Source organism: Gopherus flavomarginatus, chromosome 9 (assembly GCF_025201925.1).
Source record: "Gopherus flavomarginatus isolate rGopFla2 chromosome 9, rGopFla2.mat.asm, whole genome shotgun sequence".
NCBI classification, from domain to species: Eukaryota; Metazoa; Chordata; order Testudines; family Testudinidae; genus Gopherus; species Gopherus flavomarginatus.
Genome location: NC_066625.1, coordinates 9,134,986 through 9,161,034, shown reverse-complemented (window position 1 = coordinate 9,161,034; position 26,049 = coordinate 9,134,986). Strand labels below are relative to the sequence as shown.

The 26,049-nt window shown below is 43.1% G+C and overlaps 1 protein-coding gene across 2 annotated transcripts in view; it reads right to left on the bottom strand.

The window, feature by feature from the left end:
• Positions 1-26,049, bottom strand: part of RNF216 (ring finger protein 216) — a 116,261-nt gene that overhangs the window by 70,647 nt on the left and 19,565 nt on the right. The window contains exons 2-13 of one of the 2 annotated variants that reach the window (XM_050966553.1): positions 22,841-22,966; positions 21,421-21,554; positions 17,701-18,573; positions 13,943-14,019; positions 11,051-11,153; positions 10,073-10,237; positions 8,768-8,882; positions 8,317-8,456; positions 7,256-7,306; positions 6,015-6,152; positions 4,284-4,432; positions 3,676-3,754 (exon numbers count right to left, since the gene is read on the bottom strand). In XM_050966553.1, the coding sequence (XP_050822510.1) occupies positions 3,676-3,754; positions 4,284-4,432; positions 6,015-6,152; positions 7,256-7,306; positions 8,317-8,456; positions 8,768-8,882; positions 10,073-10,237; positions 11,051-11,153; positions 13,943-14,019; positions 17,701-18,573; positions 21,421-21,554; positions 22,841-22,907 (2,091 nt within the window). In that variant the 5' untranslated portion in view covers positions 22,908-22,966. The remainder of the gene's footprint in view (positions 1-3,675; positions 3,755-4,283; positions 4,433-6,014; positions 6,153-7,255; positions 7,307-8,316; positions 8,457-8,767; positions 8,883-10,072; positions 10,238-11,050; positions 11,154-13,942; positions 14,020-17,700; positions 18,574-21,420; positions 21,555-22,840; positions 22,967-26,049) is intronic. The other variant, XM_050966554.1, reaches the window with a different exon arrangement.

Genomic DNA, 26,049 nt, shown 5'->3' with positions numbered 1-26,049 from the left:
GGCTCACTACAGAATGGATCAAATACCTTGAAACTCACAGTGGTTTAGCTTTAGTCAGCAGAGAACTGCATGATGTGTGTTAGCAGCTCCACAAAGTTAACTGCCTATAGCCTAATACAAAACACCGACAAGCTCAATGCTTAAAATACAAGAGGACGTTCACGTAACACATGCAAACCACATTAAACGAGTAAAAGAATCTTTTCTTTACTTGCAGAGTTGCTTGAGCTAGGTTTCTCCTCGGTGAATTAAGCTTTATTATACTCCCTCCAACCAGCAGCTGACATTAAGACGCAAGGTCTGGACAGCTCACTAAGAGCCAAACTTCACATATCACAGCTGGAGATGCAATGGCACTGACAGATGGTGTGGACTCATTACCAGAGATATTAGAAATCCATTTGCCACAGAAAAATGCAGTATTTGTAGTATTTTTAGAGAGAATCTTTAGGGTTTTTTCCCCCACAAGATGTAAAAACTATTTACTAAATTTTACCAAAAGTGCCAGTGTCACTTATTCAACGCACACAACCTTCCCCTCTTGTGGATGATTTTTGAATGTGCTTTAAATATACATAGCTAAACATACTCCAATAAACTGCTTCTGGCATACAGCGGTTACTCAACAGTGTATAGGGGGGTCGTGTTTTAATGCATCGCAAATTTCACTTCAGCCTCCAGATATGAGTAATTAAAGTTATGTAAAGATGACAAACACTTAAAAAATCACCCCTAAAGACCATGTCACTGAGTTTAGCAAGGACAAATTTCATATTGATAAGTAATGTGCTACTCTGTACTGATTGCAGGAAGATTATGTAGATTATATTCAAAGGCAGACAACTCTACAACACGTGGAAAGCACTACATAAACTGAATGAAAAGAAATGAAAACGAGGCTGAAACAGCAGAGTCATTGACAACAGTAAAGAGACAACGCACTGTGACTGGATCATTCTATTAATTTTATTTTATTATACTGATTGATGGCATTGGTAGGCTTCAGACATGCTTAAAAAGATATCAATAAAATATTATGTTTAAATGATACCTATATATTGTGACCAGGGAAACTAAAGTTAGTTTCATTTTAATCATGGAAAAACACTGATTTTTATGTTTTTTTAAAATCACAATTTTATCACCACAGAAAGCTAGGATCCCTGCTCATTACATACCTATTCAGTAGTTACTGTAGGCGACTGGCAATGCCTCCCTCTAACTGGCAGTTCTTCCCATTGCTGATGTTAAGACTGGTTACATCTCAGCCACTATGAGGACTGATCATATGAGAGAGATGCACAAGCAGTAGCCCAGCAGTGTCTGGCATGATGCCTGCATGCCTCAGGCTGGATGAAGCACACAGCCAAGGGATAATGCTTTCAACTCTTCAAGGGATGCAGATATACTTTTGGCACAAATGTGAACCAACCAGCAACCTACAAGATTTTAGGGAAAGTTTTGGGAGAAGCCAAACACCACCAATGTGAACCCTGGAACTGAGACCAGAGAGGCTGAGAGAGAGAGAGTATGAAAATGCTATGGGACCACCATCTGGTTCGCCAGTCCCTGCCCCCTCACAAGGATCCTGTGTCCCCTCTGTTGAAACCACAAGGCTCTCATTTCATCCCTACCACTTCACTTTAGACTTTCCCTCATTTTATGTTCTGCAATGCAGCCAGTCCTTCCAGCCATGGAGGGATTCCAGAGCCAGCTGTTGTAACTTGCTGGAGGCACCACTGTTGAGTCTCTGCAGCCCTTCCAATATCGAACATCCACTGCACTCCTGCATCACCCCACATTCCCATACTAACCCTTTATGCTCCTCACTAAAAAAAGCTTCCTGCAAATGGAGACATTAACTGGTAAAATCCCCATCATGGAAAGACACAAGATAGATGGAACTTGGGGAAATTATTGCAAGCACAGCTACAAAGCATGGACAAGTCCTCCCATTTCAAGAAACATATTGATTCTTCCTATTAAGCCCAAAATTGTTTCTTTTTAAGTAATCTTCTAAAAATCCTGATCAGTCCCATAAACCTCTGGCTAATGCACCAACACAAGCTGTTGATATGGTGGAAATCCAGTCCCTGTTTTAAGCACTGGCAAGTTAGCCTGAAATACTGCGATATCAGAAGAGCCAGCTAAACAAAAGGATAGTGCATCTGAAGCACTGATCAACCTGAACACTCTGCCATTCCTTCATGCCATAACATTACGTTCTGAAATGAATATCCGAAATTTTAGAATTCTGTAATATTCTTCAAATATTTAAACTCTGAATTTGGCTTACTTGCTGTAACCCATGGGATTGACCTGTATGGTTCACTTTTTAAAAAAAAAAAAAAGGGGCGGGGGGAGGGCTCTATTCTTTTAGCAAACAGTTTTAAAAATTGGTTGATTGTGCACAAGTCACTGGTGCCACCTAGTGGTTCTCAGCCTTCCTCAGCCCACATGACTGGATGCTGCAGTTTTCTCTTCGGCTAGCAGTACCGGCTGACATTAGTACAGTGGGTCTGTTGTGCCAGAATCCAAAAAGCAACTGCTGATCCTTCATCAGGCTAGTCTTGCTCTCAGCTTCACAGTGCTGACAATAATGTAGTTATCTATTCTTAGCAATACAAGTTACTCCAAAAAAATAAAATGAGACTTCCAGTAAAAGATGATTACGTCTCGTCATAGGCAAATGGCCACATAAAATTTAGAATTAAGAACTCTCAGTGGCTACAAGCATGAGCATGATTCGTTTAAGACAGGAGCTTCTGTGATACAGACCATTCCATCAGAGTCTCTGATACCGTGGCTTACGTTGAGCAAGACTCATTAGGTATTACAGTTTAAGTCTTAATTCACTGGCACCAGTGAGTTAGAAGACACTCTGAGAAAAATATTAGAATTAAGTCCTACCATCAAGATTCTACGTGCATTTAGCACTCAAAGTCTCTAGAAGAAACTAAATCCTATTTCTCTACAGAGCAGATTCAGCACAAGCTGTGGCAGTTCAAGGTTGCCCCGTTATGCTCTGCCAATATACCTCTCTTTTGACCAAGTGAGACTATCTCCATGGCTGAAAGGGTGGCTCACTCTCCAGGACCCATTCAGTGGCTAAGCCCTCTGCTGAGATGGCAACAAGGGTGCTGATTAGTGGGTTTTGTGATGAGTATGTAAATACCCAGTCCTTTGAGTGTACAGATTTTATGTAAACCCTGAAGATGGTGACTTTCTGGCATTACTTACGAAGTCTGGACCTAGAGTGGTGACATGCAGCAACAACAGAAAGTGTCATTCTATTATGGAATTTGGTTTCTCCAGTTCTCTTAAAGTTTCATTACAGTTAGAACGGTCATAAAAGCCAAATGACATTTTAAAAGGACCGATTATAAGTCCATTTTAAGCTTGTGCTTAAGAGTTGACAGACATTACTGTGCACCCATCTCCGGAGCACACAGAGCAGGATTTAACCATGTCTGTATTAACAGTACTCTGAAATGCAGTCCTGCGTTTAGTCACGTGCCTTAAGAGAAGATCAATAAGCCACCTTGGCAAGAATTCTATCCCTCCACCACATCCATGTCACATGCACATTTCATACTGCTAACAAAACAGAGCAGCCCTCAAGCGCTATACCTCAGAACTCTGAAAGAGACGACCAGGTAAATATCAGCCCTTTACCTTCCTGCAGCGAGGATTGGGACAGCTGAACCGCTTCACATCATTGTCCAGGAGTGCAGGGAAGTTACAGAAAGGACACCTACAGTGCAAAAAAAAAAAAAAAAAAAAAAAAAAAAAAGACAACATTAACATGCTGTATTCTGTAACCCTGTTGTAACAAATCCACACGCCCATTAACAAGGTGGCCAGCTAAGGCCTGTCTATCAAAGAAAAGATTCAATGACCTCAGCACTGCCCGTTCTCTTCCTACAGTTCTCTGATTGCAACCCCTCTGTGTGTCCTAAAGATCATGTGCTTAGTGCTGCTTCTAGACTATTTCACACAAAGGATTAGTGCAGAGCTGACAAACCACAAGGGGTGCAACGCTCTATTGATTTTAATCTGTTTCTACCTACCAAAGAAAGCTAGCTTTTATTAATAAAAATATTCAGGGGTAAAAGTCAGATGCCTCAGTTATAGACAGAAAAAAAAACCCAGCTGCCTTGTATTAGCAAGTCAACTAACGTTTTGGGCTATAGAACCAGAATCTACTGTAACACTAGCTGTCGAACTACCACTCGTTCATCTATCTCACAGTATTAACCCACTTTGACAGGCTGGGAACTTACCTGACTAGCTCATCGGCACAGGCAGCAGCTACCTCTTCCTCGGCTTTCCGCTCATAGTATTTACACAGGATGTTCTCTGGGAGTACCTTCTCCAGCTCACTGGTCGGGAATGAACACGTGCAGCTCCCTTCCATGCAGCTGAGCTCTGACTACGTTGGTGAGGGAAGAGAAGAAGAGACAATGAAGGTTCGTAAAACGTACGGCACCACTCAATTCTACTGAATCAAGGCTGATTCAACAGAACCGAGTAATCTAAAACAAAGAAAATGTTATTGAAACTGACACTTCAAATGTGACCACAGCACATGTCTACATATGTGCAGAGGTGGAAGGGGAACAGATAATAATATATCAGACAAGTGTCATATACCATGTAAACACTCAGCTACCAAACATGGTCAATCATTTTGTGCAGTGGCCGTTTTCCCACAGAAGGTAGCTCATTAATGGCAGAATTCACCCTTTTCAAATATTCTGAAATATTTCTACCTTATGAACAGAACAGTAACATTGTTTTATGAGCTAAAGCCTGCTAAGTATATATTCTTGTTGTCACAACCAAATCACAACCCCCTATGTGGACTTCTTTTGAAGTCACTGATGTTTAACTATGCATTAGTGTTGCTATACCACTAGACTTCAGTTCCTCCACTTCAAGCTGCATCACGAGACATGGTACATACACCTCTACCCCAATATAACGCTGTCCTCGAGAGTCAAAAAAAAAATCTTACTGCGTTATAGGTGAAACTGCATTATATCGAACTTGCTTTGATCTGCTGGAGTGCGCAGCCTCGCGCCTCCTCCCCCTGGAGCACTGCTTTACCGAGTTATATCTGAATCTGTGTTATATCAGGTCGCGTTATATCGGGGTAGAGGTGTACTAATATCTATCAACGTATAGATATTTAAAAGCTGAACAAAAAAATGGGATTGGAACACTACACAGGAAAATTTCCTGCGTCTTCACTCCCTGCATGCCTCAGAGCAGCAGCCTGCAAACTTTTTGAGCTGAGCCCCCCTTTGAATTATAATTTTTGGTCGTACCTCCTCCAACCCAGACAAAAAAGAAAAAAACGAGGTGAGTCGGGGTGGAAGCGGCACCCTCTACCCGACTGCCGGAACCCGAGCCCCACTGCAGAGGCAGAAGTCTGAGCCACTTGGCATCGCAGATCACCCCTGCCAATATCCCTCCATGTCCCCTTAGGAGGGCTCACCCCACAGCTTGAAAACTTCTGCCTCAGAGTTCAAATCTTGAGTCCCAGGCACCAACCTACCCCATTGTGCAAAACCAGGTTCCGGCTCTGGTTTGGAAGTGAAGACACTGGAAGAAAGTGAAAACTTCGTCTTTCTTTTACTCACCCCATTGAGCCTGGCTATTGATAGGGGCAACTGCACACTTTTGGGGAAAATGTTGCTACGCTTGCTTAACTATGTAACCTTAACCATACATTAACAGCTTTTGTGCATTTAGCACTATTAAGGAGCTATTCAATTCAATGACAAAGATCACAGTAGGCAGTTGTTAGCTATCTGCAGGAGGGCAAGATGAATTTGGTTTTTTGCTACTAAAGTCTGAGTGTGTTCCACACGATGGAACGCTTCACAAGAAGTGCAGTTATACCAAGTTCACAAATTCCTCCAGCATGACCATATACTTCACATTACTGATTACATGAACTTACACACGATGCCTCTATCCACCTTTCATTCTCTTGTTGGGACACTTACCTTTCCAGAGCCAAAGACTGCCTCCTGAGCATATTTGATTAGGCACTCCTTGCAAAACAAGTGACCATCCGCACACTGCGTCAGTTCCTCAAACGCGAATTCCCCATAGCAACAACGACACTCGATCATCTGACCATCCTGCAAACCATTAAAAAGATGAATTCCCCCTCCATCCCACTGAAGTAACTACAGCGATAGACTATTGGAAATATATAAACGAGACATCCATAAAATTAGCATGTGCAGTTGAGAGACAACCTTACCACCCAGTCTGAGACTCCCAATAAGCTGACAGTGGCATGAGCATTTCTAACAAGAGCAGCTACAGTTTGTAACAGTCAAATAGTTGCTTTGTTTAGAGTTTAAATTCCCCAAGGAAGTTAAAAAACGGAGGTTCTAACCACTCTCTAAACAGACTGCGATATAGGACAAGCTATCACGGTAGCCAATTACCAAACCCATGCATGCTTTGGTGTATTTGCTAGTCTGCCTAAACGTTAAGAATTAGGGGATTTGAACTATAGAAGAATAAAAGTATCACTAGAGGGGAGGAAGGGGCAGAATGCACCATTCACATTTGGAGACTAGGATTCAAGTTTAGTGGCCTACAACTACCCCAAAGGATATTTATCCATATCACAGGTCAGGAATATGGTGCATTGGCAGCACTGTTGTAGAGGCAGGGAAGCTTGCACAGTTCCTGTCTGTGATACGATGGCACTGATGGAACTAAGCATGTTCCCTTCTTTGTAAAGGCCAATATGAACTCCAAAGCTTAAAGGTAGCGGTTGTTGAAAGGAAAAAGATAATTATGGCTGCTGAATAGAACGCCAACCATCATCTCTCTTAATTGAAATGGAAAGTTTTAGTTTTCAAATTTCTAACAAGCCTCCACCGCAAACGGAAAAGAAGCCTCTCCAAGAATAGCACATCTGTTTTAAATTGCCATAACGTGCATAGCAATAGCAATCCTGATACTAACGTACTGGCCAATTAAGTTATGAACAGCAACCAAATGAGTTACTACAGATCATTACGTGCACCAATACTGCCTTCCTGGACGCTATTGTTGATAATCTTTTCTAAAAGCCAGCCAGCCAACACACACACACACTGCCAGCTCAGCAAAATAATCCTATAGCAAATGAATGGAGTATGTGAGGAGCCAGACCAAGTCAGCTTAGAAATAAGGGTGTAAATGCAAATACTTATTACAAAAATCAGGTGATAGAGCTACTGACCTTCTGATACTGCTCCTCGTTCATCTGCAGGGCAAGAAGGAAGTCTGCATGCTGAAAAAGACATGTGCACTTGTAATTCTAGAACTAGTAGCAATTGGAATGGAGCGTTAAACACTTATGTAATCTTAAGATTTAAGAAATCAGAAGTATGTTACACATGATGGGCTGCCCACAAACTGCTCAACCGACCATTCCAGTTTCAGTTACCCATCAAGCTACCCATCAACCCACCGCTGCTATGAACCAAATTCCAGACAGTCAGCAAATTCAGGCTCTTGCAGACCCAGTGTGCAGTGCAGATACACAGTCAAGGGCTTTTACAGAGATGATTCTGAGAGCACCTGCCTTGTTTTTAAAAGGAACATCATCAATTTATATAAAGTTTTTAAAGCAATTCTTTCCACAACAAGTCAGTATTAAACTATAAACTCAGCCCTTTCCTAGAATTTGAGCTGCAGAGGCAGTTTGTAGTAATGGGTGGCAGGATTCTGCTTTTAGTTTCAATGTAGATAGACAGAGGAGTTCTGCATAGTATGTGTAGCCTGCAGAAGGTGAAGTGGATAGACAGATTGCCCTGTAGGGACAACAGAGACCATGCTTGCTAGTTATAGAGCTGTATTAAACTCCAAAGGAAATCTTGCCATTAGTATTGTGATGAAAAAAGGCATGTTACTGCCAAACAGAGGAGGAGGTTTAAAGCTTACTGGGGCAGAGAATGAGCAGTCCTAGAACTCAAGGAACAAAATCCAACCACACCTCTCCCTGGATTAAGGAGGGTCTAGAATGGCATTTTAACTCCAGCTAAGCATCCCAAATCAAGTGAAAATGTGAGCTGCGGGGAGATTTCTCTAGGCAGAAATGGTAGTTAGCTGCCTATGCATGTAGTAAGCTCTGAATAAGTTGCTAGCAAGGCACCAAACCACAGCTCATATCTAAGTCATGAATGGGAACTGGGAGGAGGGAGAATTGATAGATATTCAACATTTTGTTCAGGTATCTGTATTTCTCTGCAGGAAACAGACTGACTGACCGACAATGAGGGCAGTTCATGACAGTCTCACCTCTGCCATCTCTTTAATTTTCTGTTCATAGAACTCCTGCTCCAGCTGCACGGGTGGGAGAAGCGAGAGTCTATCATAGGACCTGTAATGCCGTCTCTTGTTCTCCAAGAAGAACATCCGCTTCTCAATTTTCACGTCACCTAAAGCAGGATTAGAAGCAGGATGAGAAGGGACTGGCTAGTGAGAACAAAGCTCGGGTTTTTCCTCATCTACACCTGGGACATGACAGACCACTACTCATTATACAACTTCAGGAGCTCAGAAGCAATACTGTATCAACAAGACATGTTCTTTAATCATGAAGAATACCATATTGTCACATCTATACTGGACAGTGGAAGAAAAAGTAGAGGTTTCAGAGTCAGAGCACCCAACAGTGGTTCCTTCTGTGGTGGGTAAGCTCTGCTCGCAAGATGCACACAGACTACCATAAACACCATCTACCACTTACCTTGCTCAAATTTGAAATCAATGTAGGAAAACTGGTTCATTTCTTTCCTCCTTTTTCGCTTCCCACTGTTTTCAGGAGACAGTTCCTGCCATTTTTTGAGGGCATCAGAAAAGGCCTTTAAACAAACCCCAAACAAATAAAAAAAAAAAGAAACAAGAAAAGATGGACGTTAACACAACCACTCCAGATAAGCCTACACCACTCTTTGCAAGAAAACAAGATCTCTGTGTGTGTGTCCATTAAAGCATTACAAATTCACAGGGCCTTCAAGCCTGACTTGAAGACAGGGAAGCAAAAGCCTCAGAAATAAGTCTGCTTCTATATCCTTTACTCACCCTCCCACCTAAGAGACATGGGGAGATCACATCGAGTTGGAACAGAGAGCTTTATTGTTCAGGCACAGTGGAATGATATACAACAACCCCTAAAGTGCTATCTATAATGCTGCAATGCCAGTACGCAGAAAGTAGTGAGTACAGTCTAATACATTCTGAAGGATGTTTTTGCAGGTAATCTGTGAAAGTTTTAGGGCCAAATCATGCAAACCTTTTATACTAAGCATTAAACTGGTCTAAGGGGTGAGGTGTTTAGTCATATTTCAGTGTTGTGGTATTAGATGGGAAAAGGATTAACAGTTTCAGGGGAAAAAATGGTCACTAGGCAGCAACTTAGACTAAACTAAACTAAACATATCGCCCCTTGAACTCACTTGCTTTGAGTTGCTCTGCAGTTCTGCTACATGGATATTCTTCTAAAAAGAAACTACCGTGCAAGCTAAATCTAAGGGGGCAGAATGGCTCAGTAGCCTCAACCAATTCTTCGTAACTCAGATGACTAGAAAAAGAGTGAGTGAAGAGAGAGGGATCTCACCCATCAGCTGTAAGTTACATAAGGGTCTGATCACATCTGCTTGTTACTCATCTAATTTAGGAGGTGACATTCCATTATGTTTGTGTTTGTATAAAACAGACATGTTTGTCTTAAGATTTGGTTAGAATAGGCTTTGCTGGCAATTACACCTCCTTTTGGCCGTGAGGCCTGGAATGTTCCTTGGGATATGTTGCAATCGCCACTAACTAGCCAGCACGCCCCATAACTCTGTATTCTGGGAGACGGGATGCTTCAGAAATTTCACAAAATCAGCCATTTCCTACCAGCCAGTGATCTGAAGATCAATTGCACTCCAAGTAAAGGAGCATTTTTAATACTAGCAGATGGTGAAAATAAACAAAGGCACCAGGCTGCCCCCTTCCAGCACCAGAGAAAGGCAGTCTTGGAAAGAAAAACAGAATCTGACTGAAGAACCTTTCGTGTGATTGCATAGTGTCCCTTGAGTTCATGTAGTGCCCATTTGATGTCTTGACTGCTCAGCATTTTGAAGTCGGCCATAAGGAGGTCAGCTGCTTGGATAAAGCATCGTTGATCAAGCGGGGCGAGTTTGGAAAAGTCAAAGTAGTCCACTTTAGGCACCTGGAGAGAAAATTCAGACAGGAGCTAATGCAAGCCTGACCTTTTAAAAATAAAAAGAATTTCCTCTTCAGCAATGATGAGCGAACACCGGCAAGACCCCCCAGAACTAAACTGACTGTTCTGAGAGTGTGCACAGTGTGTGTAGAATTGCGTTATTCTAATGATGAGTGGGTTCATCCGAGCAGGATTAAGATTTGCTCTGTTCTCAAGAGCATGAGACTGAATATCTATGCTGTCTGGCCCCTGTATAACCATTTGAGATCTACTTAAATAAAAGGAATGTAACCAATGGGGAGACAAGGAACCCTTCCAGTTACATTTGATGGAAATAAAGTGGAGAAATACACTAAAGCAGCTAGCCAGTCTAGTGACTGAATGGCAGTACTCCAATGACACATGGAGAATCAAATTAGAATTTCAGACTACTTCATACTCCAAGGAGCTGGGTACACAGCAGCACTCCATATTAATATCAATTACCTACTGAAGAGGATTGAAGGGGTCAGGGTGCTTTACATTTCTCCTTGATTGAAGGAGATTGCATGTGATGCAGTCTTGTATGGTACATTTGAAGGGAAAAACTGGCAGGAACTAGGGGCGCACAAGACCCAGTAGAAAAAAGTCCTTTGGAAGTCATTTTACAAGCACTCTTTTGATAGAATTACAATATACCAAAGGACCCCCAATCAGGGTCCCATTGCACTAGGCATCGTGTACAAACATGTACTGAAAGGAAAAGCTTATACTGAAAGCAGCCCAAATAGACTGTGTTTGCTGGGATGCATATTAAATATGAAGACACTTCTCACTTGCCTTTGTCTCATCTTGGCTGGCGAGCAGGCTGCTATTGGGATTTAAAACCACTCTGCCTTCCTTCTTTGGATAATCTGGATTTTCCAGAAGAAAATTACAAAGTCTGCAAAGATAAATGTAGTTACTTGTGGGTTTGCAAACCCACATCCCTCCATACATTCCTTTAAATTTTAGCTTCTTCAAACTAAGAAGCCCTATGGATAGACTACAGCTGGGCGTCACAGGCTAAAAGGCGGCATTTCAGGTTAGAGTAAACTACAGCCAGGAAGGTTTGAAAGACAAATCCACTCGCTTTTATTTATTGTTCAAACATTTGATCATTCTTTTACTTGATCCTGAAGTTCAGTTCACACAGATGAGTTAGCAACATCATAATTATTTCCATATCAGGAAGGAGATGGCAAATATGACCTACTTCACTACATTTAAGGGCAGCCATAGTCAGAAAAGTGGCCATGTTAAACTAGGCACCTTCTTTGGGTGCATTTCAAATCATTGTTGACTTCAAATAAACATTCACTACTTTTTAAACTTGTGCTTCATTGTAGAACTAACAGCACAGAGATTGAACAGGAAAGAGTACGAGTCGTCATGCATGCAGCACTAGCTCAAACCCAGTGGTTGCTGTTTCAGCTAGAACAAACATATCTTTCAAAAGTTTTATTTTAAGATCAAAGAAATCCAAGAGCACAAGGTGTTGCACTAGCCCTGCATTAGCCTTTCCAACCTGGAGAGTTGTTTCAAATCTTAGTTAAATCCTCCACCTTCCATCTATCCTCACACAGAAACAGAGAAGAAACCATGTTTAAACTCGGTTTGAACATAGGGTGCAAGCTCTGAATATGAGTTTCACTACAATACGGTTGAAGTCACACAGGTACCGTCTAGACCACATTAGGAATTGGTTTAGCTACAACTGTTTAAGCCATATTTAAATTTTTTTGTTTGAAAAATAAACAACGTACTTCACTCCAAGTCCAATGCAGCAGAGGTCCGACTATTAGTGATCATGAATTTGGCAGATGCAAACATTTCAGTTTAGCTTAACTAAAAGCTTCTGCTCAGAAAAGGCCATGGCAAACAGCTCATCAGGGCATATATGTTGCCAGAGCAGTGAGGAGGAAATTTCAGAATCTATATCTACAGAGGAAATGGGTTGTAATAATCAGAGCAGGGGACTGTGAATCAGAACTCAGCGACATATTGCCAGCTCTGTTACTGAGGTTATTAATCAGCTTTAACACGTTTTTGCCTGTGAAATGGCATTTTCAGGCCATACTGATAGGCTCTACGCTACAGACCCATGCTGATGAAGCAAAATACTTGGAGCCACTTCCTCTTGTTTCAAAATCCTGGAATTTACCCAGTTCTGCTGATACCAAGACATTAGACTTCTCAACTGCCTAAGTGTCCAGATTTCAGCAAGGAAATGAGGAAGAGGGTGGTGTTGTGTTAATGAAGTATATTATTTTTTATTCAGTGGCATTTTGACCCTAGAGTAATCAAGAGAGATCTCAAATACAGTGTTTAACATATAATGATTTTTCTGGAGCCACTAACGCAACTAGCGAAATAATTTAACAGTCCTCAGATTGGTTTACTACTGGTTTTACTTGTCAAAGTTTGGCTCAGGTTCTAGGCTACCAGCAGCTGATATTTATAAAGTTAACACTATCAACTCATGACATGTTAGATTTTTCTCTGAAGATTTTTTATACACATGACAAAGCTAACAGGGCAGCCCACTCCAGTGTTACAGAAAACCACACCAAAGCATCAGGAGGTGAGTCCAGGACATAGTGTCAGCTTTATAAGGCGTACATGCCCAGTTAGTCACAAGCTGCAGTGCAGGAACAAGCAGGAACCTATTTTTTCAAATCAGATAGGCAAAGGAAAGTTAAGCCCATCCACTGACTTATTTAAAGCAGCAGAGGGAGGAAAGCTAGTAAAACATCATCAAGACAGTCTATAAATATTAAGGGTATAAACATGAAGGATGGAAAGAAACTATCTAAATGTTTATTTAGAAGCAGTGGAATATATTTAAGGGAAAAATCTGCTTAAGGGAATGTAGGAAAACATCTTCCTGAATGTGAGATCTTGTCGGCTGCGGAGTATCTCTCAAGGGAAGGAATGGAAACCTCTGTACCTGGACATTAAAAAGCAGGCTGAATAATGTACTAGAAAAATATTTTGCAAACCACAATCCTGCATGACCTAATAGGACTTTTTTTTACTTAGTGACACTTGGAATATTCCAAAAGTGAGAAGATATATGGTACCAACATACTATTCAATTTTGCCAAGAACCCAGAAAAGTATTATTTTAAGCTCTACTTGTATCTGCTCTAATGTAGCAAGAGAGCTTTAGCCATTCTGGAATAATTCAGTCTCCTTTGAGCAATGCTTTACAAAAAAAGTCATCTCTGTGCTTTATTGCCGCCTAGACACCACCTGGCATTTTTCTAGAAGTTTACTAGTAATGTAACAACTCTAGCTGCAACACAGAAAGATTTGAACAAATAGGAAAGCTGAAGGCAGAGTATTTTTCATGTTACCAAGAATAAGGGTGGTGGAGCTAGAACACAATGGCAGCCAGTTCTGCTGAGCTAGGACAATGTCAGGTGGGCTGGGGGGTGTGTGGGGGGGGAGGCGGCAGAAGGGGGGAGCATTGTTTTCAAGAAGGATTCTGTTATGATTAAGGAAGGCGCTGTGCTTCTAGACACTCATGTCAATGCAGACTTCCTCCCTGGCACATTCTGAAGCAATATGATTAGGATCAGGACAATGAATCTGTGACTGTAGCCAACTTGTTTGTTATTTCATGAGTAAACAGTCCCATTAACCAATTTACTGCTATGGTGAGAAATTCTGACTCATCTCTGTACTTACACATTTAGGTCATAGCAGTTCTTGATGTGAATTAATTCCTCAACATACTCTTTCCTCACATCTGGGAATCTTGCTTCCTATGGTGGGAAAGGCAAAAGGTTTGTTATATTGGAAATTAAAGTCACAGAAAAAACCTAGTAGCAATGAAAGTAGGAACAGAATATAATAGCTTCACTAACATGCCCCCTCTTTCAGGTGTCAGAGCACTTTGAGAGAAAATTTAAGCTTAACCAGCCTGGGGAGTGGCAACTACAGAATTCAGGTTCCCTCATTCAGTATCTACTCACCACACCCACCCACCCCTTTGCACAAGAGGTTAGGCCAGCCATCCTTGGGCACACTGGGGGGTGGTACTGAAGGAAGGTTCTATGAAGCAAGTGTAGCTATTGTTTAATATCAGAGGGGTAGCCGTGTTTGTTGCTGAGAGTCCTGTGGCACCTTTAAGACTAACAGATGTATTGGAGCATAAGCTTTCGTGGGTGAAGACAAAGTGGGAATTCACCCACAAAAGCTTATGCTCCAATACATCTGTTAGTCATAAAGGTGCCACAAGACTCTCTGTTGCTTTTTATTGCTCAATAGTTTCCTTTCCTAAGTAGTTTAATCTTTTCTGCTAATACTCGCAACACTTTGAAACACAATCAGTAAGCATTCTTCTTACAAAAGGCATCATCCTATCCCTGGAGGGACAGGGAGTGTAAACCTGATCACGTACAGCATTTTGACTTACAAGACTGTCAAAAAACGTAGTAGTTCAAGAACAAAAGTCAACTTCATTATGTCCAAAGTTAAGCCCAAAGCAAACTGTGAAGAAGCACAAAGGGATCTCACAAAACTATGCGACTAGGCAACAAAATGGAAGAAGAAATTCAATGTTGATAAATCTAAAGTAATGTACGTGGGAAAACATAATCCCAACTATACATACAAAATGATGGGGCTTAAATTAGCTGTTACCACTCAGGATAGATCTTGAAGTTATTGTGAATAGTTCTCTGAAACTCAATGTGAAGCAGCAGAATGTTAGAAACGATTAGGAAAGGGATAGATATTTTCTGTCTTAACATAATACCACTATATCAATCCATAGTACACTCAGACCCTGAGTACTGCATGCAGTTCCGGTTTGCCAGAAGCTGGGAAAGGGCGACAGCAGATGGATTGCTTGATGGATTACCTGTTCTGTTCATTCCCTCTAGGGCACCTGGCATTGGCCACTGTCGAAGACAGGATATTAGGCTAGATGGACCTTCGGTCCAATCCAGTATGGCTGTTCTTATGTTCACCTCGCCTCAAAAAAGATACATTAGAATTGGAAATGGTACAGAGTAGGGCAACAAAAGTGATTAGAGTTACAGAACAGCTTCCATATGAGGAGAGATTAAAATATGCCAGGGGATAAGTGTATTTCTGCCTCCAGATTATAGCACAATCTGTTATTGTTGCAGAGCTCAGATGACAGCTCTATTCCACTAGGCATTGCACACATGGAGGAGACGACCATAAGCGCCCTGAAGGGCTTACGATCATAGAAGACAACACAGAAAAAGGATGGGGGGAAGGAATATAAAGCTACAAGCAAAGGATAGGTTTCCAGTATCAAGTTAATGTCATGATTTTACGTTATTATAGGCAGTCCTATCAGCCCCACCTTTTCCTAAAGTTACCTGATGCTTCCCATTGTATGACTCTGTTTTCAGTTGCTTATGAAACTTTGTAAAACTGTTTGAGATGAAATCTACGTCAGGCGTCTGTCTCTGGCTAAGCGTTTTAGAAAATTTCAGCCAGAATGGTTCAGCATCTCCAAGAACAAGGCTAGGGAAAAAATAAGTTTTGCCCATATTAAAAATTTCTGGTGACATTTAGTTTGGAAAGCCCTAGAGCAGTGGTTCTCAAAGCCGGTCCACCACTTGTTCAGGGAAAGCCCCTGGTGGGCCGAGGCGGTTTGTTTACCTGCCACATCCGCAGGTTCAGCCGATTGCAGCTCCCACTGGTCGCAGGTTGCCGCTCCAGGCCAATGGGGGCTGTGGGAAGGAAGGCTAGCACATTCCTCGGCCCGCGCCGCTTCCCGCAGCCCCCATTGGCCTGGAGCGGCGAACCGCGGCCAGTGGGAGCCGCGATTGGCCGAACCGGTGGACGCAGCAGGTAAACAAACCAGACCGGCCCGCTGGGGCTTTCCCTGAACAAGCAGCGGCCCAGCTTTGAGAACCACTGCCCTAGAGTCTCCATGCTTTGGAGCAGGAACCTGAAATCTCGCAGGGGGTGACCTTTGTGCCATTTTCCACCCCCATGCAAATCCATCCAAATAATAAATTTTTTGGAGGGTTGGGAGAAATAGGAGAAGGAGTCACTTTGCACATGCTCATCAGAGACTTGCTAGAGCTTCACATGTTTGACAAAGTCTGTCTGCACTGGGCATGCTCCAGTTTGCATGTGGTCAGGACTTTCCCTACAATTGCAGATTGGGGGGCTGCAGGCTGTGCCAGGGTGAGGCACCAGAAATGAGCACAGGGAGCCTGCATCTCCTGTGTTCTGAATGACACCCTCACCCCTCCATCTCAGCCTATGCAGGATGAAGGAGAAAGTTACTTAATTTGAATGCAGAGGAGACAGGAGCTGGATGTTGCAGAGGATGAGGAGGGAAATCTGGAAACAGCTGTGCAAGGAGACGGGGAGTGGGATGGGAAGTCTGGAGAGGTGAGATTAGGATTGGCTGGGCAAGGAGATTGGGACAAGAAAGCAGGACTGGGACAGGGCAAAGAGGATGTGGCAGAAGGAAGGGGGTCAAACGGGCAGGAGAATCTGTGCCCACTAGAGAACACTCTCCTTCAGAACTGGGAACAGAACCCAAGATTCACCATTCCTCTGCTGTCAGACACCTGTGAAAGTTACTGGCAAAGAGTCTCATCCACCTCCAGTGCAGGTCCACATAGAGGACGATAACCTTTTACTGCTATCATTTACTCTGTTGGCTCAAGTGAGATGGATCTAAAGGTGCCAATCCTGCTGATGACCCATTTGAATGTCAGTATGAAGACACATGATGGAATTTGTTTATCAGATGTCTTTTTTTGAAAATTTAGGAACTTACACTCAACAAATCTATATTAAAAAGAACGGTATTACGGATGCAAACTCAAGCACTCAGAAGTCAGGAAATGCTAGAATTAATGTTGCCTGGGCAACCTTAATTCAGCCCCTCTGTTTTTATGCATTATAATGCAGTCTATAATTATAGGATCACATACTATTATTTCCACAGGACCTCTGCTTCATTCGGTGCACAGAATGAAACTGCTCTGAAGATGAATCAAGGCTGTGTAGTAAAGGAGACATGTCTATAGGACCCCGGATTCATTTGTTGCCGAAGTCAGAAAGTGTATAGTGAACGAGGCAGGAGAGTCTCATGATAAGGACAGCTGAATGCTACCTTGGAGAACTGAATTCAATCCCTGCCTCTGCTACAGAGTTCCTGTAAGATATACGCAGTTTAAATGACTTTTGCCTAACTTTTCACAAGTGGTCACTAATTGTGTGTTCTTCATTTTCTGGGTGTCCAACTTGAGACCCTGGGGTCTGATTTGACAAGGTAACAGGCACTCACAGTTGCAATTGAAATCAATGAGAGCTGTGCTTTGAACTTGTGAAGTGCTGTATCGGGACATTTTGCCAAAAAAACCCAAATCATTTTAAAAGGCACAGTGTAGGCAAGTAAATGAGGTGACTTCCTCAGCCAACAAAGCACATAAATTACTTACTGTTTCTTTGATGAGCAGGGCAGTGAGGTCTTCGTCCTGCCCAGCAGCTCCTTGCTCTGGAACGTTACCAGAGCCAGGCTCAAGTGATCCCTGTGCAGGGAAGGCTGGGCCTGGCTGTTCATTGTCTATTGCTGCCCACTGGCCTCTCATTTCTTCTGGAGGATGAGCTGGTTGAGGAGAAGCAGGGCCTGGAATCCCATCCTGCTGTGGTTCAGGTCTGGGAAAGGCTGGCCCAGGGTTCTCCTCCCGGTATGCCCTTAGCAGAGATCCCAGTTCTGCTTCAGGCTGCCCCTGCTGCGGAGCACAACAGCTTGCTACAGTATGTGGCTCATTGTCTACAGGCTGGAAATAAGGATGATCCAACCGACTGTTGTCTCTGGTGGCCTGCCTGCTTGCTGCTGCTGCTGCAGCAGCAATTGCTCCTCTGAGGTTTTGTAAGAGCTCTTGATCCAAGTCTTCATTCTCCTGGTCCTGTACTTCCAGATTTTCCTCCCATATAGGTAGGAAGCCAGCTTCCTCCAGGTTGATTATCTCCCTTTCACCAGTGGGTCGTGGACTTGTCTTTACTGCTTGAACCACACTTGGCCCAGGCTCTGAATCACTCCCTCTTTCAACCCTGTGCCTACAGTGTTCAGAGGGTCCAGGCAGCTGTGAGGCATGGTTTCCATTCTGGTCTCTGCTTGGCCCCGCACCATTCTCCCCCACGTGGTTACAATGGGCTCTCTGGCACACCACAAAAGGACAAATCCCTGCTTGCAGATGCAAACTCTTCAATGCCATGTCACCCTTAGATACGTCTCCCAGCTGCTTCACACCTTGCCACTGAGCAGCAGATCTGATGACATTGGGACGCGGAATCTGCTGTTTTGGGGTCTAAAAAGAAAAGAAAACTGAATAGTGGGAGCTCTCCATTTTTGCACATGCCATGGAGTGGTCTGTCTAGATGACCTGTGCATCCAAGTAAAATTCTGGCCTGAGGTAGGGGAAATAAGATGTTTAGCAAGCAGTATGATAAAGGGGTCTAATACTCATTACAGGCAACTTGCCCTACCTTATATTTCACTGTCTTCTCGCAACACAGTTCAACTGTACTTTAACTCTGACCAAAACTAATAGTAAAAGATGTCTGGGCAAACTAAGTACACATAATTTGAATGGATTCCTATCACACTGCGCTGCTCACGCTTTACAATAAGAAGTGGGAACTCTGACCAGTTTGATAACCACACCTCAGTTCACCAATTCGCTTAACAGGCAGCAGGAACCAGAACGTTATGTGCTAGTCCCAGCCATTGTTTCTGCTCTGGGCAGACTGAGGTTTGCAACCCACGAATTGAGGTTGAAGAGCCATTCCTACTTTTTTCAAATACTGGAATGGAATGGTCACTCTGTTAAGAAATCTGTTTTACTAGACACCTGTAGTTGCTTTAATGGGAAAAAAATTGCACAACTTCGAGATTTTTTTTAAATAGCCTGACATGAAATATGCTTTGTAAGAACAGTCTTAGGAAGTTGCAGCTTTTGAACTTGTTCTGTATGCTGACATGTTCAGGTGAAAAATAATGTTATAAGGTACAACAGGGGTCAGCAACCTGTGGCACATAAGCTCTGGGGTTCCAGCTGCTGCTCTGTTGCCAGCTGGGGTCCCGGCCACCAGCCCCACTCAGTGCCCACTGCGGGCCTGGGGATCCCCAGGGAACCCCAGGCTGGCAGCGGGCTGAGCAGGCAGGCAGCTGAGACCCCGGCTGACAGGAGCCGGCGGCCAGAACCCCAGAGTGGCGGCAGGCTGAGCCGCTCAGCCCGCTGCCGGCCTGGGGTTCCATTCACTCAGATAGATATCCAACTCTCTCAAGAGATCCACTTACAACTCAGTTGTCCCCTCTGACATGGAGAAAGCATGGATCCTTTTTGTAGTACACCTGGCACCCTGTGTCCCTAAACTGCAGCAAACCCTCGGATTGCTTAGTCAGGAGAACTTAGGGTGACAGTGCTCTTGGACTTCACTTTTCCCCAGCAATGGTACTGAGAGCAACCTCAGAAATATTTCTGTATTGACTCCTGCCCCCAGGAAAAGATACTCACCTACAAGAAACTAGAGAGAAAATGTTGGGAAGGTGGCGTGACAGAAGTGGACCTGGTAAGCAATAAACTACAATAATGGTATTAAAACTGTGCGTGACCAGGTCAGCAAAGGGAGATGTGTGTGCTGGGTTGTAAGGCTTTCATATGTGAATGCACTTCTCTGACTTATATTGGAGCTATGGGGAGGAACAAAGGAGGAAAGCAAAACAATGCCTTCCCCAATCAGAAAGACAATGGGGCCCAACTGTTAACTTCAGAAATATGTGTCTTGTCTCCAACTGTAAACCTTGTTTTGTGGTGCTGGGACCTACCAGCTCAAAGGGATTCAAACAGTTTAAAATTGGATTCCTGGGAACGTAAGGGCACTTGTCAGGAGCGGTCTAGGGAGACTGGCTGGTGAAAGAGAGATAGGCTCCATGGAGGAATCTATGGAATTGGGCCTTCCCAGATGCAGGGAGTGGTAAGCAAGCATTATATTTAGGCTAATTTACTGTTTTTAAGATGTTTCTCTGAAATGTTTTTGTTCTAAATAAATAATATACCTTGATCACTAATTACCACTGTTGTTGCCCCAGAGGGACTAGAATTGCAGAGTCTGATTCTAGATCGGAACTGCTAAAGTGATCATGGTTAACACACTGGGGTCTGCATCCCAAACCCAGTCAAGAGTGAGAAAAATGCTCCTTTCCACCCCAAGAGAGGTGCCGGCCCAAGACCTAGAGCAGTGCATGTGGAAAGGAGAGGAAAGGTGTTAGAGCAAAGCAGCAGTCAACAGCCCCACAATTGCATACCTTGGCAAAAGCTTACTGCATACAAAACTGAAGTCAAGAATGCAACACATTCAACACTGCACCAGAAACATATGCGCCCAAAGTATAATATGTAGGCATGAAACCAGGGCACTGCTATACTACACAGAAATGGTTAAATTTAAGACCGTATGGCATTGCTTGATCCTTTTCATGTTGAAGATTAAAGCCAAACAGCCATTGCACGCTTACCCTACACTGCTTTCCTCCTAAGAAGGCTGGAAACACAGAGTCAGTTTACCACAGGTTCCCTTATGTGTCAGTGGTCATGACATTATGGTTCTTAATGCTCAGATTTGATCACTGAGACATGCCATATGCCTAAGGGATTGGATGGTTAAATACTCAAACATATCCCCACTTCCCTAAATGCAAGTCCAGAAGTTTACTGGAAGCAGCAGGCAAGAATTTTGTGCCCTTGATTGCAGAAGTGGCTGACACATGCCTATAAATCAAGCAAAGTCCATGACTCCTCTGATTTTAAATACGGAGCAGCCCGAGGAGACTACGTATCCCAGTATCCAGTGCTCCATCTTCTTGGATCAAGAGAAAATCATTATATGTTGGGAACTGTAATCTTTGTTGTCTACCCCACTGTCTTAAGCAGCATGGCTTGGTTAACCTCACTTTACCCAGATAAGATGGAGGAGTTGAGATCCCAAAGAGTTGCCAATGCAGTCATCAGCCAACACTAAGCTCAGTGCTCCAGCTGAATAAGCTACCATAGTGGTCACTGTGAGCTCTAAACCAGCATGTTATTCACCTGCACAATAGATTATTTAGAGAGGCAAAAAATAATGTGGTAACTTGTACAATGTATGAAAATCACCTCCACCAGGATGACTACATCGTCGTCATCTTCTTCCTGCCGCTGCTGAACCGGCCCGTCTAGCAACAAAGGTAATTCTTCATCTGAGGAGTCCGATATGGTGATAAGTCCTTCATCTCTCCTGTTTATCCAGTCTGCAGTAAGGCAGAGAACATGATCTATTTGCTAAAGGTTTGCAGCAGCTCATAAAATATTTAGATCCTACAATTTCAATCTTAAAAAAAAGTAAGTTCTAGAGTTTGCATTGCAATAATGGGGAAATGATCTCAAAGGCACTAGTGCCAGCACAAGTCACTGTTACAGCCATCTCCTTACCAGTCAGCATACTAACGTAAGGATTCTGTACAAGTGCAGACAACAGCAGAAGCCACCTCAAACAGACGCATATGTTAAAAAAAAAAAAACCAAACATTTATTCTTTAGTGCTATGTAAATCCTCATCTCAGATTCCAGCAGGAGCCGGTTTAGGGAATGGCACAGCAGCACAGGCTGCTTAAAGTGCTAATAGATACTCTAGTCTCAGTGCTCAGCTTCTTCAAATTCATTTCCACAAGGAAGGGGATAGGAGGCACTGCATACACGAGGCTCCAGCACAGTCAACATCTTAAAGGCTGTTCATTTGATTGATCATTTGAGCAGGTGCTGGAGAAGGGAAAAGGAATCCAAGTGCCATTCATTCTCTTATGAAAGCAAAGAATGACCTAGCAGGACTGAGTGAATGAGACAGGATCACTGGCTTTAGGAAATCTACTACTCCAGCCAAAATTGTATTCTGCCAGGAAGCGGTGTCCTTATCTTACAAGGCTCTTCACAAGAATGGGTTAAGAACACAGAAATAAGCAGTTTCTGGAACCTTGAACACACTTCTCATCCAGAGATTTATGGTTTCGCTACATGACAGACAACACTTATCCCAGATGCAAAGCATGGATCTGATGCTCAAGATGTTGGTTCAACCTTCGGTAATCTGATACAACAAAAAACTGCCATGACAGCCCATCACTTGCCTACAGAAAACAGATTTATCCCTTTATCTCCAAATACACAAAGACACTGATATTTTAAACTCCACTTGTGAAAGAACAAATGCCAACTTACACAATCCTATCAGGACATGAACGCAAAGCTAGCCTCCACGCCGGGAGACCCTTAAAAGGTGGGCTGCACTACCAGCCCCTCAAAGATTTGCAAAAGTAGCTCTATTCCGAGTGGCTTTTTCCAGGAGCTTAGCAAACAGCCTGAAGAAAGTGGAATGGGAGGAGAAATTCAGACACTTCTTGGCAACCAAATGAGAATGCAATTTGGTGCAGCAGAGCATGCGAACACCTTACGTGTTACTCACACAGCTTTCAGAGGTTTACTGCTTGCAAGCACTAGTGTTCAATCTAGGGACTTTGCAAGTGCATATGAAGTTACTTACCTTTCCCACTGTGGCTACGGAAACTGTTCAGGTGAATTACCTCTTCGTTGCCACCTCTCTCTGCCATTTTAAACAGCTGTGCATATGAGCATCAATACCTGAGCATGGCAATCACAACTTCAGGACCTGGAAAACAAGACCAAAATGGGAGTGAACACATAGATGGTCCCACCTTGTTCTCTCTTCAGAGCCCACACCACACACGGACTAATTTCAGTTCAGGAAGGATTGCGATCCAAGATCCTACTGCAGCTGTGCTCAGTTGGATTTTTTTCAGTTGCAAGTTCTGGAAATGCAAAATTACTTCAGAAAAAGCACACACATTTTAAGGGAGCTAAGCCTGTGACATGGTGATCATATTAAACAAAAGAGAAAACAAGCCACTTGAAGTGCATAGGTGATATTTTTGGAAGCTATTGGCAGGGCTTTGGAGCGGATCCCAGAGCTGGAGTGCAGGGCAGATATGGAGCAGTGGAGCTGCAGTTTTTGCCTGAAGCTGGAGCAGAGCTGGAGTGCAGCTCCAAAGCCCTGGCTATTGGAGTCAAGCAAAAGGTAAAGGGGGCCCTTTCACTAGAGAGAATCAGTGTTTGGATAGTTACTGTACTAGTCAAAACTAAGACAGGCAGTATCTTGGGCCATTTTAAAGGCAGACCTCACCATTACCCCTCACCTGATTTTGATACAGCCTCATCTACAGTCCTTAATTCACTGATGGAATCTGCTTCTCAGATTTATTGTTTCCACCATCAGATTGAGAGAGCCATTCTTGAAGCCAAAGGCCTAGTAATTTTAAATGCCATCCAAAGAAAGGAATCATTTAGTTTTATTTTAGTGTTCTGGCAAAGAAGCCAGGAAACTAAGATAACAATTAAATCTCTCCTTTATTACTAGTTTTCAGCTAAGGTCACAAGTCATTCAAACAGGTGGTATGCCTATTCCAGTTTAGAAAGACGTGACAGGAAAGAAAACTAGACAGTAAGAAGGTGCCACTCTTCTGACCTGGAAAAGAACAATGGAGAAGTAGGATTTCAAAAACCACCACCCATCAGCAAAACAAAGGACAGAGGAAACCACAGAAAATAACTTCCACAAAGCTTCTCTAGGGAGTGACTTTGTTACACCACTGAATCTGTTCTAGGTGTTTGCAAAGATGCTCACACGGGAACATTATAGATAAAGCTATGTTTATGTCAGAGGTCATGGAAATCACGAAATTAGTGGCTTCGAGACCACAGTGACATTCTGTGCCCCAGGAACTGTGCAACTCAAGCTGGCAGCCAGTGGGTTCCCTGGCAGGGATCCAGCGAGAGGTGGCAGACTCCTGAGGGGGCCCCTCCTCAGGGTTCCAGGGATGGGAGACAGCCTTGCATGGGGGTGTGGGTGGGAGGAGAGGGGGGATGCTTCAGAAGAATGGCTGGGGTGTCCCATTTTCTCTTTGGGAAATATGGTCACCCCGAAGCTCCCAGCCACCATGGTGAAAGGGGAAATCATGGAGTCGCAGCAGCAAAAGTCACAGACAGGTCATGGCTTCTGTGAATTTTTTTTTTAATTGCCCGTGACCTGTCCATGACTTTTACTAAAAATAACCATGACAAAATCTTAGCCTTAATTACAGATGCAGAGTAGAAGCGCAAACATGCTTCACAGAGAAGGAACCAGACTTAGAGGACAAAGTGTTCATACACTTATCTGAATAGGCCTTCCTGACACAGACTAAGCATCTCTGGGGTCCTCCAGGCCCTGCTTGGCCAACCTCCGGCCCGTACACCCACACCCAGTCTTTGGCAGAAAATTCTCAGTGCTCCTCAAAACAGGACATTGTCCAGTTTTCTTTTGTTCTGAGGATTAGGCTAAGGTAACTGAAAGGAGACGAGACCAAGGAGGCATGAGATGCTATGGAGAAAATGACAAACTGGCTTTAAACCACCCAATCCAGGTGGGAGAGATGAGTAGCTCATTTAAGGATCCCTAAAGGAAAAAAAACTCTAAAAACTTACTCTACCAGAAATGCCACTCACAGTCTTCAGAGGTAAACCAAAGAATGAGACTGAGACTATCTGGTGAGGTTTTCTGCTGCCATCTGCTGGTAGAAAACACTATTTGTGTAGGCTGGTAACGGACAAAACTATCAATTGAAATTAATGGCACTGTGTTATTAGTTGATAAACCTCATGATCACTATCCTTACGTTATGAAGCAAGCCATATCACAGTTTTTTCTAGAGCCAATAAGAGGCCCCAATACTAAGAAATGGTATCTGTGCTATGAACAAAGCAGTGAACTAGAATTATTCAGAAGTTAACTCAGGAGCAATTTTATCTATTGGTAGAACAGTTTTTCCATCTTGATTTTCTACAAATCTTTAAACTGTTTGAGAAGACACAATGAAATCCCAAATTCCAACAGGTGTTGGCGAGATGAGAGAGAAGAACCTGAGGGTTAAGAGACATTCTGCCGCTCATTCTCATTAACATGACTGCTCCCGGCCCTTCGTTCATCTAGTTGGGGCTTTCAGGTGTGTATCACAGTACTGTAAACTACAGTTTCCCTGGCAGTGAACACACAGAACACAAATATATATTATTCCCCTGTTGATGCCACACCCACACCTATCCTCCAAACAGGCAAGTGAAGGAATCCCGGGAATAGCTGTCTTTCACAGACTTTGTTCTTAACACCAGGAAAGTGTCCTCAGGTCATGCTTTACTTTCCACAAGAGATTAGATTCCTTTATAGGACAGAGGATTTTGGCTTGGATTCGTTTCTCACCCTGATAACGTTTCTCACATCTGCCATTACACAATGTGCAAGATGGCACCAATCTGACTATTCCAGTACAAAAGAGAATCAGACTATGAACTCAAGGCAAGCTTCCAGAAACCATTCCAGCATAAACAACAGATTTCCATCTTAGAGGAACAAGAAGGGTAAAGTAATCTTTTACTGAATCAACTAAAGAAGAGATATGTGTAGCTCAACAGAAGCTGGTTCAATACAAGATTACCTCACCCACACGGTATCTCTAATATCCTGGGACCAACGATGCTACAACACCACAGCAAACAGATTTCCATCTTGTTTTTTGTGATAGTCCATGGCTATTTCAGTTGCAGGAGGGAGAAGAAATATCAAAGACAAGGTGGCAGGCAAGCAAACCAAATTACCTGAGAGCAGTGGCACTCAACCTTTCCAGATTACTGTACCCCTTT